The sequence below is a fragment of the Rhagoletis zephyria genome, unplaced genomic scaffold, assembly GCF_001687245.7.
Source record: "Rhagoletis zephyria isolate East Lansing unplaced genomic scaffold, Rhagoletis_zephyria_1.1 Rzeph_scaffold_00725, whole genome shotgun sequence".
Lineage (NCBI taxonomy): Eukaryota > Metazoa > Arthropoda > Insecta > Diptera > Tephritidae > Rhagoletis > Rhagoletis zephyria.
Genome location: NW_016157809.1, coordinates 141,831 through 155,458, shown reverse-complemented (window position 1 = coordinate 155,458; position 13,628 = coordinate 141,831). Strand labels below are relative to the sequence as shown.

At 34.4% G+C, this 13,628-nt stretch overlaps 1 protein-coding gene across 2 annotated transcripts in view; it reads left to right on the top strand.

Annotated features, from left to right (window-relative positions):
• The window catches only part of Cdc14 (cell division cycle protein 14), a 35,576-nt gene extending 26,832 nt beyond the window's left edge, over nt 1-8,744 (top strand). For both annotated transcript variants that reach the window (XM_017613851.1, XM_017613850.1), the window contains one exon: nt 7,096-8,744. In XM_017613851.1, the coding sequence (XP_017469340.1) occupies nt 7,096-8,662 (1,567 nt within the window). In that variant the 3' untranslated portion in view covers nt 8,663-8,744. The remainder of the gene's footprint in view (nt 1-7,095) is intronic.
• The last annotated feature ends 4,884 nt before the right edge of the window (nt 8,745-13,628 follow it).

Below are 13,628 nucleotides of genomic sequence, written 5' to 3'. Positions count from 1 at the left end.
AAAAGGACGGGAATGATTAGAGATTTGCATCGCGTAATTTTTGTTCGTCGAGGTATACGAAAATAATATGTATATACATATGTACATTAGGGTGCCTCACCAAGAGAACTCCAGGATTTTATAAAATTTGTTAAAAGACTTCGCCCGAAATATTTTCGAAACGTATTAAAATTTACTTGAGCTGAACCGATTCGAAAGACGTACATACTTAAATCGAGCTTTTATGAATGAAATTAGTTTTTGAGAATATTTCTTCCAAAAAATCATCTCAGATTATCTATCATAATAGTAATTTTTAGCAAAAAAAAAAAACCGACTTCAACTCCCATATAAAAAAAAAATATATATATATATCTCATGATCCACTGATCGGATCTCAACCAGATTAGTATGGGACCACCTCTGAGACACTACCTTTCCGATGCAAAAAGAATTATCGGTTGACGTGGTCCAAAGTTATGCGGTAACATACATAAAAAAAAAAAAAAAAAAATATTCCGACGAACTGATAACCTCTTCCTTTTGTGGAAGTCGGTTAAAAACGTTTGATCATTTTATCAAGGGAATCAAAATAATTAAATTTTTTGAGGTATTTTCAAAACGGCCCAGCTTGTGAAAATCTTAGTTTTTTTCGAAATATTTAGGCGAAAATAAATAATTTTATAAGTCCGATGGAAAACAGTACCGATTTTTATTTTTATTTTTATTTTTTTTTTTGGAGTGTGTTGCACCCTAATGTACATACATTCAACTAAAATAAATTTTCCACAGCGAATTCTGTCATTAAATCATCTATTAGATAAATTTTATACTTAAATCGGTTAGATCTAGCTACCCAAAAATCAAGCTCCAAAGGAGAAAAAAGTAAAGAATAAACGCCCAGCCAAAAATAAACAACAATAGTCACATAGAATATTATTAACTAGTATTTCCTTCCAATTTTCTACAATACATTATTGCATTTGCATTCTAATTATTTTAAGCTTTTTACGTTTTCAAACGGGCGGTTTAATTTTTAAGAAAAAAATACCAAATCGATCTAGCTTATCTTGGCGCCAAATTAATTAATCAAGCAAAAATTCTAATAACACAAGTATACTAACAGAAATCCATTTAAACGAATGCAAGCAAAGAACGTCGCTAACGGTAGCTGAGCATAGGAAAACGTATGAGTTTTTACGTATTTCTACGACATCTCAAACGTCATCTTTATTACGTAATTCGTTTTTGAATGCATACAATTATGACCGGTTTTTAATGTTATAGCGCTAAATTTCTTCAGGGTTGATCGTTTACTGAGAAACACATACGATTTTTGTATGAAAATTTTAAATTCACGACGCTTTGCATTTGGTTTTGATTTTCACTCAAGAAGCGACCAAATATGTTACATAAAAATTTCGAATTCTCAGCGTGAATCATGCAATGCAAATGAGTGTGAGAACGTGCCATTAGGTACGATTTTCAATACATGCACTTGTAAATGCTGAGCAGCTAAAAAACTACTTAAATATATTCATTAATAAGAGAAAAATTTTCAAATCTGATTTCTAATAACTTGAAATCATTCCAATAAAATAATTAAATATCGAAATTAATGGGAGTTTTCACAATGCCCAAATTGCGCTATTTTAGCCCCCCATTCCATATGAAATTAAAGCAAGTTTACACAACCATCTCGATTTCAATTTCAATTAAAGTTTTTTTTTTTGTTTGTTTGCCTTGGCTTTATTGGCATTTGTTTTTTCTTCGTTCTGCGCACTTATCATTCAAAATAAGTAACTTCCAGGGTTGTATTGGCAAAGACGAAATTGCCATCTCAATCGCAATTACAGCCGAAATTGAGAACATGTTGAAATTCCCCAATTTGGGCGTCGGGGAAACTCCCTATTATTACATTGTTTGATTTATTTGCATTGAAAACATTCGAAATTTAGCAAATATTATTAAAGCCAAGTCTATTAAGAAAAAAATATATTTGAAATCGTGTTTCGATATTAAAATTTTTTAGAAAATAATTTTATAAAGCATTTCAAATGCTTATATCGATGGCTGAGTGGAAGACCAACCTACCGGTGCGAAACCGCCCTATCTTAGCAAAATTTTCAAAAACACACTATTTCAGAATTTGCTTGAATTTAACTAATGTAAATTCAATATATCGGCAGCTAAGATAGGGCGCTTTTAAATTTTTTGTTCAAATAGATCTTTCTTCAACCAAATTCTGAAATAGGGTGTCTTGAGTCATTTTCCGAGACGGCGTTTTTGAACTGCCTGCCGAGACAAGTTGATCTTCCACTAAGCCGTCGATTTATTGCCTTATAAATTTGGGTTGTGAATTTTTATTCTAATATAATTTCTGTGGTTTCCATTTTTTAATACCGGATTTCTATTGGGCAGTAATTTACAAAAATTTCAATAACGTAAGTACGGCAATCCAAAATAACAGTGCTGTTGGCTTAATAAGAATAGCCATTAAGGGCAGGTTTCTCCGCTAGCTTTTAAAATTTATCTGATCTTTAAACACAAATTTTGTTCTGGCCTAAATTGATTTTCACAACGCATTTTGAATGGCGCAAATTTTTTGACATTTCAACGCCCAGTGGAAATTCGGTATAATAACTAGATATTAAATATCCATAAAATATATTAAATAAGTGCACATATTTTTTCAATAATTATACTCAAATTCATTTCTAAGCCTTATTTTTGCCATTTTTTTGTCTTGTAAAATATATTTCAGTTAAATAATATTTTAGAAAAAATTTTATGCTGCTAAAATTAATATGTAGACCAATAATTTTACCCTAGATATAAAGTGCATGGAATATTAATATAATTATAAATTAAAAAAAAAATATTATGTATACATATTTTAATAAACACAAAATCTGTTTAACCGCAACCAAATTATCAATTTGTTTTGTTTTTTTTTACGTTTTTCGGCAATGCATTTTTGGCAAATATTTTATTCGCAATTCATTTGAGTTTGTTTTAAATTATTATTGTCGTTAAAATTGTGTTGTAAATAAATATTTTGAACTTATTTGCTCTTTGAATTTGTCCATTTATTATTGTACTCGCATTAGGCTTGTTTTTCTCTGTGTATAAAGTGGCAACTTTTTGTGCTTTCGGTTTTTTTATTTTACTGCTTGCTATATTCTTGTGTTTTTTTTTTGGCATGTAGTTTATTTAGTTAACCGCTACTTCTCCCGTTCCGCTTCTGGTTCCCTTTGCTCCTGCAGTCACGCCCTTTTCCCAATGGCTTTGGTATTTCTGCAAAGCAATGCAATTCTTAATAAATTACTGTAATAAAAGTTGTCGATTATGTATAACAGTGTTGCATTTGTTGAAGCTCTTAGCGAGCTTTATGAACGAAGTATTAATACTTTGGGTATTATTTTTATCTACATATTTTAAAATAGTTTGTTCATAATTTTATTTGAAATATTTTGTGAGAGTTTAAATTACTGTCGCGTTGATTTGCTTATACAATTTGCAGTCTGTTATTTTTCTACTAAATAACATTAAATTTTTAATAAGGTCTGAATTTTAAAAATAAGATAGAAATTTCCACATTAAAATCCACAGGAAGAATATATTCGATTATTCGATTACTCGAGCAAGTTGGTTAATCAATTATTCGGTTAATCAATAACTCGAGTAATCTAGATTTTGATTACTCAAAACGATGATTAATCGAGTTACTTGAAATATGATTACTCAAAAAAATAATTTTGCTCGTTAAAAGAGTTTACTTTGGAAAATGCTTATTTTCTTTTTTACATTCTGTATATGAAACAATTTTTCGTTTTAATTTTTGAAAACAAAAACGTTGTTTTCAAAGTATCAAGGAACTTTAACTACTTTATACATATGTAAAGAGTTGAAATGTTGATTACTCATTTTACTCGAAATGTTGATTAATCATAAAGCAAATTACTCAAATATTTTTGTTTTTGGTTAATCAAAAATCTTGATTACTCGAGTAACTGAACTTTTGAGTAATCATAATTTCCAATTAATCGAATAATTGAGTTATTTACTTTATGATTAATTAAAAATTTGAGTAATCAATTAATCGCACAGCCCTAGTTTACAGTGAAGTGATAGACTCAATTTCAGGGTGCTTGTTGATGAGCATACATGGATGACCTACATACATGTGTATCTTTCCGAGTTTTTACTCTCATCATAAATTTCTCTAAGGCCTTTCACCAAAATTCGACACCATAGAACATGATAGTGTGAACTCCCACTTTGTTTAACAGTTCATTTCTACCAAGCCTACTAACTTCAATTTATGCCTATTGGAAAAAGGAGATTACCACACGAAGGGGGGTAATTGCTTATATTGAGTACAAGAAAACGAAAGTAAAAAACCAAAAAGTAAGAAATTAACCTTGCCAATCCCCGCATCTTTAAGTTCTTGGAGCTTACCTGCGCTCTTAACTGCAGTTGAGCTTTCGGTGGAAATGGGCTATAAGGTCTAATTTTTTATAAGCTCATAAGCTGATTGTTTATGAATAAATTCCACAAGAGTAGGGAGAGTACTCCGCATTGTGGGGTGCCGAAAATTCCTTAAAGATCTAAGTAAAATCCTTTTACAGTAAATACAGCATTAATGATGTATGTTGGTAGAGCGATCTACTTGTGAGCAATGTTAAATAAGGCAATAAGTTGTTACTCACTCACTTGAAGAATGCTTCGCAAAACGATGAGACAATAAAAAATTTCTAGAAAAAGATAGTGATTTCAAAACGTCCGGGATTTCCAATTTTTATACACGGGTATTTAGCTTAGTGGGCAATTTGTCTGTCAAAAAATCGCGTCATTTAAATGCGGCTGAAAATGGCAGTGATGCATGAGAATGGTTCGCGTTTTGCCTCGAACGGTTTCTCTAGTTTGAACAGAGCTTAACGTATTAGTTCAATGTGAACCCCAAAATTAGACATGGCGTTGCAAAGGCAGACTACCGTCGTATTTCCGTACACATTTGACGGGGTGTGAATTTAAGTAGAACTTTTTCCTCAAATTTGGTACAATTTGAAAATTTTCTTTTTTCCATCGCTGCCCCGTACTCCTTTTGTTGATAATTTTACACGTTTTGTTTTCAGTCTGTCTCACTCAAGCTGCCTTTACTTGGGTCGATTTCCGGCGACGAGGAAATCGACCAGCCAAAACACTTACATTTTACAGTTGAATCTCCATTTAAAATGGTAGATTTTGATTGTAAAACAAAAAACGACTCGTGTAAAATTATTTCCTCTCAAACTCATAGTTTCCTATGTAGGCAACAATATCATCAGCTGTTTGCTTTAAAACGAATTAAAATGTACCGAACTTAACAGTTGTACGCACACGAACGGTGTATTCGCCTTTAAACCTATTCATTAATCGAATGTAGTCCAATTAAAATTTTATGATAACATTTTAACAGGGACCAAGAGCAAAATGTGTGATCGAAACTAAACGTCGTTCTCGTAGTTTTGTTTCCAAGGATGCTTAAAACCCAAAACCGAAATGGGAACAAAACTTTTGGGAGTACTTTTACAAGAACGAAGGTGAAAAAAAAGCGTGGAAAACGTTCTTAATAGGAATTATATAAGAACGTTCCCAAAGAGAACAAAATGCGAACAATACTTTCGGGAACATTTCTAAGAGAAAAAATGGAAACAATAGTTTCCGCAACGTTTTGGCAAAGAACGAAACGGGAACAAAAGTCTAAGGAACTTTCTCCCGAAAAACAATTTGAGAACTAAAGTCTCGGGTGCTTTGTGACACAGAAAAAAACGGGAGCAAATCGTCTCTGAACTTTTCGCGAACTGACAGATAATTATGCAAATTAACTTAACGAAAGACTTAAGACACGAACTTTTCTCCATAAATGGACAGTTCACCCTGATAAACGATCTGCAAGTTGAAATTATACAGCTTTCCTCTGGCTTGGAAATAACCATCGTGGCTCTCACTTTTGTTCTCTATTTAATCCTCCTTGAAAACGTTCTGGATACTTTCGTTCTCAATTTGTTCTCATTGTAAACATTCCCGAAAGTTTCGTTCTCATTCCGTTCTTCTTGAGAACGTTCCCGAGAGTTTTGTTCGCATTTTGTTCTTTACGGAAACGTTTTCGAACCTATTGTTCTAAATTTATTCGCATTCAAACTGCTCTCATTACTTTTGGTCCCGCTGTTGAACGTTCTTGACATAACATTTTGTTCTCGTACACTTTGCCATAAAAGATACACAAACTTTTGGAAGAAATTAAAAATTCGAAAATTGTTTGTTTTACCAAAATACCGCTCTCTAACACCGTTAGGTGTCGGTTATAATAAAGAGCGTTAACTCAAAATCTTTTGTTTTTGGATCATGCGATTAATAAGCTTGATAAGGAGTATATCGAGCCCTAACCGCCAAATAACGTAAGCCACATTTTTTTCAAAATTTTATTTTTGATGCAGAAATATTCCTAGAGCATCTAGATGCATTTCTGCATCAAAAAGAAAATTTTGAAAAAAATGTCGCTTACGTTATTTTGGCGGTTAGGGCTCGATATGTTCTGCGTAGCAGATAACAAAGCTCCCCAAAAGGGCGAAACAAGTGTCTTTCGATCCTTTTTTTGTATGCCAATTATTTATGTGAATTGATCAAAACTTTATTAGCATTTTTCTACACAAATAAAATGTTCGGTTAATTCTTGATAATTTAACGTGCGATATAATCTCCAAGTTTAAATTTAGCTTTTTCTTCATTCCGATCATGCATGCCCTTAGAATGCCGTCCGTAAGCTCAGGACTCAGAAATGCAACACTGTTTACAATATCGCAAAAATATCTATCAATTAAAAAAGTAACAAAGTATGAATAAATCAATTAATACAAATCAAATCTTCTATTTTTCTTTTTCCTTTTCTCCTCTCGCGCAAACTACACTGCCATGCATACTCTGTAAATCGAAATATGTATACAAATAAAATTTGCTTCTCCACTTTTTGTCTACTACCAAATTTCGACACACGAACGAACGAAATTATTGACTGAACGTTCTGTCCTACCCGAAACAAAAATACCCCTTACCGCCTTCCCCCTCGCGCAGAATGGGTTTCATGCACTTACGCAAAGCGGAAACACAACAACAACAACAGTTGTCTAATAGCAATAACAACAACAGCGCTGTTGGAAATGTAGCAACAAGCAATGCCTCAACGGCCACGACGAGCAGCGGCTATACATTGCCGCATCACCATCATCATCATCATCACGATGTGACCGCGCCCACGCTAAGTAGCCTCAATAAACAAACGAAGACCTACAACAACACGTTGATAAGTTCGACGTCAAATGTGGCGGCAATCGGCATAAATGAGAGTAAAATTCCGGTGGTGCGCGCAAGTGCAGCGCTAATGGATGTGGGAGTCAGCGGTGCAGCCGCGACCGCGACGGCAGCAACGTCAAGCAGTGGGGCTGCCGGCGGAAGTATTGGTTCATCTGCTACCATACCGCCTACGCGTAGTGGCGCATCACGCGCGCCACACCACCATATGACGTTGCGCGGCCGCTCGCGTATACGCTATCATCGCGCAGGTGCAGGTACAACGGCAGTGGCGGAATCGCCGCCATGTACGACTGTGACCGCGCGCTATTATCGCGACGTGTCAGCTATACCATCGGCGGGTGCGTCGCCATTAGACGCCGGCGGTGGTGGCGGCGGCGGCGGCGGCGGCGGCGGCGGCGGCGGTGGTCGTTCTGCTTCGGCAACGCTTGATTTCAATTCGAATCCTCTGCATGATGCCGCTGCCGCCAGCACTTCTGCTGCTTATACGCATAGTAAAGTGTCACAGTCGACATCGCTGCCTAAATCTCACATGTATTATCAGCGTCATCAACACTATCAGCAGCCTAGTGGCAGTGTTGCTAAAAATAGCAACAATAACAATAACAACAACAATGATATGAATGTACAACTAAATGAAAATTTACGTTCCACACCGCCTTTAGATACAAACCGGCTGATTAGCAACAACAATTACGGGCGCGGTAGTTTCGATGCGGGCATCAGTGCAACAACCACAGCGTCGACGCGCGCCTCACCCACTGGCATTCCAACGGGCATCACAAAACGCAACAAACGTTCGCTGAGTAGCACGCGCCTCGAGAAGGACAAATGCGATGAATACAATACGAAATTGCTGCGCAAAGCAGCGGGCAACAACAATGCAGCGCAGAGTAATAGCAACGCGTGCGCTAGTGGGAGCGGCAACGATAGTGGCAACGTAGATGACCGCAACAATGCGAATAGCAACGAAAGAAATCAGCTCTGTTCAGTTGGCACGAGAAGAGGTGGCGCAGGTGGCGACTCAAGCGGTGTTGCTCTCAGAGCACCAGGCACTGCCGGCGGTGGGGCTGGCTATCGAACGCGGCATCACGTGCCATGCGCGGCAGCGGCCGCCAATAACGCCACCACCTTACTCGAATCATCTACAGCCTCCTCGGCCTCGTCAGCTTCCACTTCGGGTATTCCAACGCCGACGGCGTCCACCACAGCGCATGGTTTGTACTTGCAGCGCGGCAGTGGCGCGCGCTATGCTGCAGCAGCAGCGGTAATGGCGGTCGAGCGTGAGCGTGAGACGACATTGAAATTGCGCAAGAAAATCAGTTACTGAGTGCGGCGCAAGTGATTTTAGTTTTTATGTGGTTACACTTTAGTAGAAAAAATATGCTAATTTACGAGTATATTAAAAAGTTCTATAAATTTTTACAAAAACCTAATTTATGTTAGTATTAACTATAAATTTAGTATGTACATATTATTTGTATAGCCCATATTATTGAATTTTTGAAACCCAGTGCATGTTGCAATATCGAATTTTTTTATTAGCATATCCAATGTTGAATAATCTTATGAAAACTCATGTTATACATATTTGAAAACATATGTACGTTCAAAAAATATATTTAAAAAATTTTAAATTTCAACTTCCTTATTTTTCAAAATTATTTAGCGTGAGATCTCTGTAACTCACAGTGATTTATGTGAGTTAACGGTAGATGCCAAAAGTAGCGTGTAGCAGATTTACACACTCATCGCATTTTTTTCTCTCACACTTGCTCTACCTCTCTCACCACATGCGGGTGCTGCACTAGCCAACTGGCACACCCATTAAGCGCCCTATACACACATTGATTTATAGTTCAATCAGACGATGATTAAACAATCATCAGATGTGCTTTAATCAACTTTTGCTAAGTGGTTCAACCAGCTGAAGATTATTCAAAAAAATTTATTTTATTGTTAGGGGTTCAGACACCAACACTTCAGTAGTAAATATTAAGAATGTTCGTTTAAAAAGCCGTAGTAGCTTAAGCGCTCAAAGAGAGACATATTCCAATTTTTGCACGAAAAGGAATTTGCTCAAATTCGCCAGTCAGCTGCTGGATACGGCTGCATTTCAAAGATAATAAATTTTTGTGAAATTTTTTTAATTATGTCAATGGAAATAACTTGCATAATCTTGTAAAAGTTATTTGTCGCACGAGCATTTTTATTGTGAAATAGTTGTTTAACTGCTTGAAGGATAAATCAATCGGTGTATAGGGCGCTTTAGTTGATAGTATTGTTCTTTTGAAGATTATCAAGAGAAATAAATGCCCTTAAGTAAAGAGTAATGAGAATATTTTTTAGTGCAATTTCAAAATTCGCAATAATGTTCTTTACTTAAAGTTTGATTACAAAAAAAAAAAAAACGCATGGTAAGTCCATTTTTTTATGCGTTGATTATTGTGATTTTTTTTTTATTTCAAGCGCTTTGAAAGTCTGAAAATAGCGCTGATCCCTTGCTTAAGGTATCCGCAGGATTATTGCTCCAAACAGGCATTCAAATAAAGTAACAAGAATTTGCAATTTTTTCACTAAATGCATTTTTAAATGTTTAATTTATTTATTTCCTTAGTGAGTTACCTTTTATAAGTATTTGATTAAGGCTTTCTCTTCTAAATATTTTTTATTGCTGTATTTTTACATTAAAAAATAATGATGTCTTCGTAAACAATATTTTAAATATTTCGCAATATTGAATCAAAAAGTCAGCACCGAAGTTTTGCTTTAAGTAATATGAAACTTTGTATTAAAGTGTTAAATCGTTTTTTTTTCTTAGAAAAAAATTATATTTCGCGCAGATGATTCCCCTATACCCTTGTATTATGCAGAGTTTCCACAAGACATTAAATGACTAAAAACTAATTGTGGTAGTAGACTTCACAGAGGCTATTGCTCAATCGTCCTACTTTATTAAAAAATTTGCTAAATGTTGTATTTTTTTAAGAAATGGCTTTAAATTTTATTCAATTAAATAACAGTGAAAATAGTTGCAACGAACTTTATCACTCACTCTTTAATTCACAACTTTGCCATTCAAATGTTTGTCATTTATTGCCTGGTGGAAATCCGTCATAAATGAAAACTTGTAACTCGATAAATATTTTTAGAAAATTTTTTTAAAGTGCACAGTTACTAGACTATTGACGTTTTCGTGGGTTATACTTTTTTTTGCTAAAGATGTAAAAATTTGCATACATTTGTTGTTGTTTTGCTTCTCTTTTTTTTAATACAGCCTTGAAGAATATGAAAAAACCAATTAAATATTTAGGCATATCTGTGAATATATTGGGCGGCGGCATCTTTGTGTAGACAACCAGGCCATGAAATATATATACATATGTAATTGTCGGCCGCTGTGGTGTAGTGGTAAGCAGTGCGCGCTTTCACTCATCAGCACCTGGGTTCAAACCCTGGTCAAAGCAACATCGCAAAAAATATAGAAAAAAGGTTTTTTCTTAACAGCGGTCGTCCCTCGGCAGGCAATGGCAAACCTCCGAGTGTATTTCTGCCATGAAAAACAGCTTCTCATAAAAATACAATCGCCGTTCGGAGTCGGCGTAAAACTGTAGGTCCCTCCGCTTTGTGTGACAACATCAAGGCGCACACCACAAATCGGAGGAGAAGCTCGGCCAAACACTAACATATGTGTAAGCGCCAATCTATTATTATTATTATTATTAATTTTCGATATATAAATTGCTTACAACAATATATTGAGGTTCATTTGTGAAACAAAAACTCTGAGCACTTACTATAAACTTTATACTTACAAAATGTACATATTTATACCTTTATATGTAACTAAATGCATTCTACAAATAAAAACTAATGAAGTACATATCACTCGTTTGCTGAAAGAATGTTATAACTAGGAAACAAAAAAGAAATATTGATATTATGTAAACAAAAACTTCGTAATACTATGTGTCAATTGTATCTTACAAGAAGAGAATTTTCCTTTCTATTGCTAAATTCTTTCCACTTTTCACTAGGGCGATAGAACTGGGTTTTTTAAACCAGTTTTTAACCTCTATAATTACCGAACCCAGCTCAAACTCGTAGGGAATAAAGTTGGTGTCAACACCTTTTCTTGGTTTTCTTGATAACCAAATTTTTGTTTAAAGGGCAGATAAATTTTAAAAGCTACTTGAGAAAACGGTCCTTAGTGATTAGAGATTATTATCAAGATTTTTATAAATGTAAGAAAAAACAGGTTATCCCAAATGCTTGAATATTGATTAAACGTAATTTGATGCTTGTTTTCTTTATTCTTATACCGGATTCACACGAGGCTATGAGACGACAACAATTTAAAAAATAATAATTATAATGTAATCAGGGACGTTAACCGGCTTTGAACCGCTTAACCGAAATGAAATTTTCCACAAATGCTTGATGCGAGGCGAAAACCGAATCACTTTTTACAAGTTTTATGAAGACAAAATTTTCCCCAATTTTTTTATGTATTTATTTTTAATTTTTTTTATTAAATATACTAATATATAAATAAAAATAATACACAGTTTTTACTTTCAATTCCCAACCATTAATTCAGACACAAAAAAAAACGTTTTGACAAATCAATCTAAAGCTCTGAACACATCGAAAACGACATCACCACACGACACGACATTAAGGTTTTATCTACATAATCTAAACGCCTTGTCGACGGCGACATGGCTTTTTTGAACGCGCCAGCGACACATGAATTTTTTTGAGTTTGACATAAAAGAAGAAGAACCGTAGCTGTCGCTAGAAAAATAGAAATAGATCCAATCTGGCCACAGCTACATTTTTGGCTAGTCGCAGAGTTGCCGTGTCGTCGCCAAATTAATTATCTACATAAGAGTACGTGTTAAAATAATTTGACAGATGTGGTCCGTAGCCCGTCGTTTCCAATGTGTTTCAAGCTTAAACGGCTCGACCCGCTGCACCGAACCGACCAAATTTTTCATCCGGTTCACGATTCTGATTATGATTATATTGACACAGCTATAATTTACTGCCCGACTCTGTCATTCAAATATTTCTCACATCAATACGCAGTGAAAATCCGACACTATGGCAAATTTTAATTTCTTTAACTTTCTTTTAAGTGTTATCACCGCATAAATAAATAAAATACTTTAGGTCTAAACGTTTTTTTACTATAAAAATTGGGTATTGGAGTTTTTTTATTTACTTAAAAAAAAAAGGAAACCCAAAACCGGTTTTATAAAATCGATCGCCCTATTAGCAACCATTATTATAAATAAAACACACTTTCATCAAAACACGGTAGAACATTAAAGTATCCTTTGGATTAAATTCGACGTTATTTAATTCTTAAATACTAATGCCGGATTTCCACTGGTTATTAAATGACAAAAATTCAAGCCACTAGGTTTGGCATTAAAAAATAATCGTCTGTCTTTACACTGCCGAATGAAACAGTCGAGGCATTTTTAAATTGCTCAAATATTTATGCACTTTAATAGTCGTACATAGTGAAAATTCGGTATTGACATTCTCTTAATTGTTATTCAAAACTTAGTAACTGACCAAAAAACTTTAAAGCTGTTTTTCCCCGATTTATATTTTATTTTTTAGTGTTCGACGTTCCTTCAGCAAACAAGCCGTATGTGCAGTTGTAGAATGTTTGTAAAATTTAAAATTTAGACTTATGAAGTACGTATAAATATTTAACTGAAAGTACCTTAAAGTCTAGAGGATACCTTAAAAACACAAAAAGGAATACAATACGTAGTATTACTGATCTACTAAAAAAATACAAAAACAAAAAACCGTTAAGAATATTAATTAAGAGTAAAGGTATGTAGGACACAAACTATGGCATCATTCTCCATATCTACCGAAAAACTAAATAAGAAATAAAAAATAAAAAATCGGTACTGTTTCTCGACCGGAAATATAAAACTTATTTTATTTTAAGATTTCTGCCAAAATATTTCGTAACATTAAAAAGATTTACGCGAGCTGAATGGATTTGAAAACAAATAAATACCTCCAAAACTTATGTTTTCTGAAAAATCACTATAAGTATAAAACAAATTTTTAAAATTGTATCATGTTAATAAAAATTATGCAATTGCTTTCTCTTAAAATGTCAGACCCTTTACTCGATTCATACAAAAAAATTTAAGTGAAAGTTTTGAAATTTTAAGAAACATCAATTGCTTAGTTTTTGCTCATACGGCCCAAAAAGATTTTAGCAGGTATTTTCAAAGAGGTCTAACTCAGGTAAATCATAA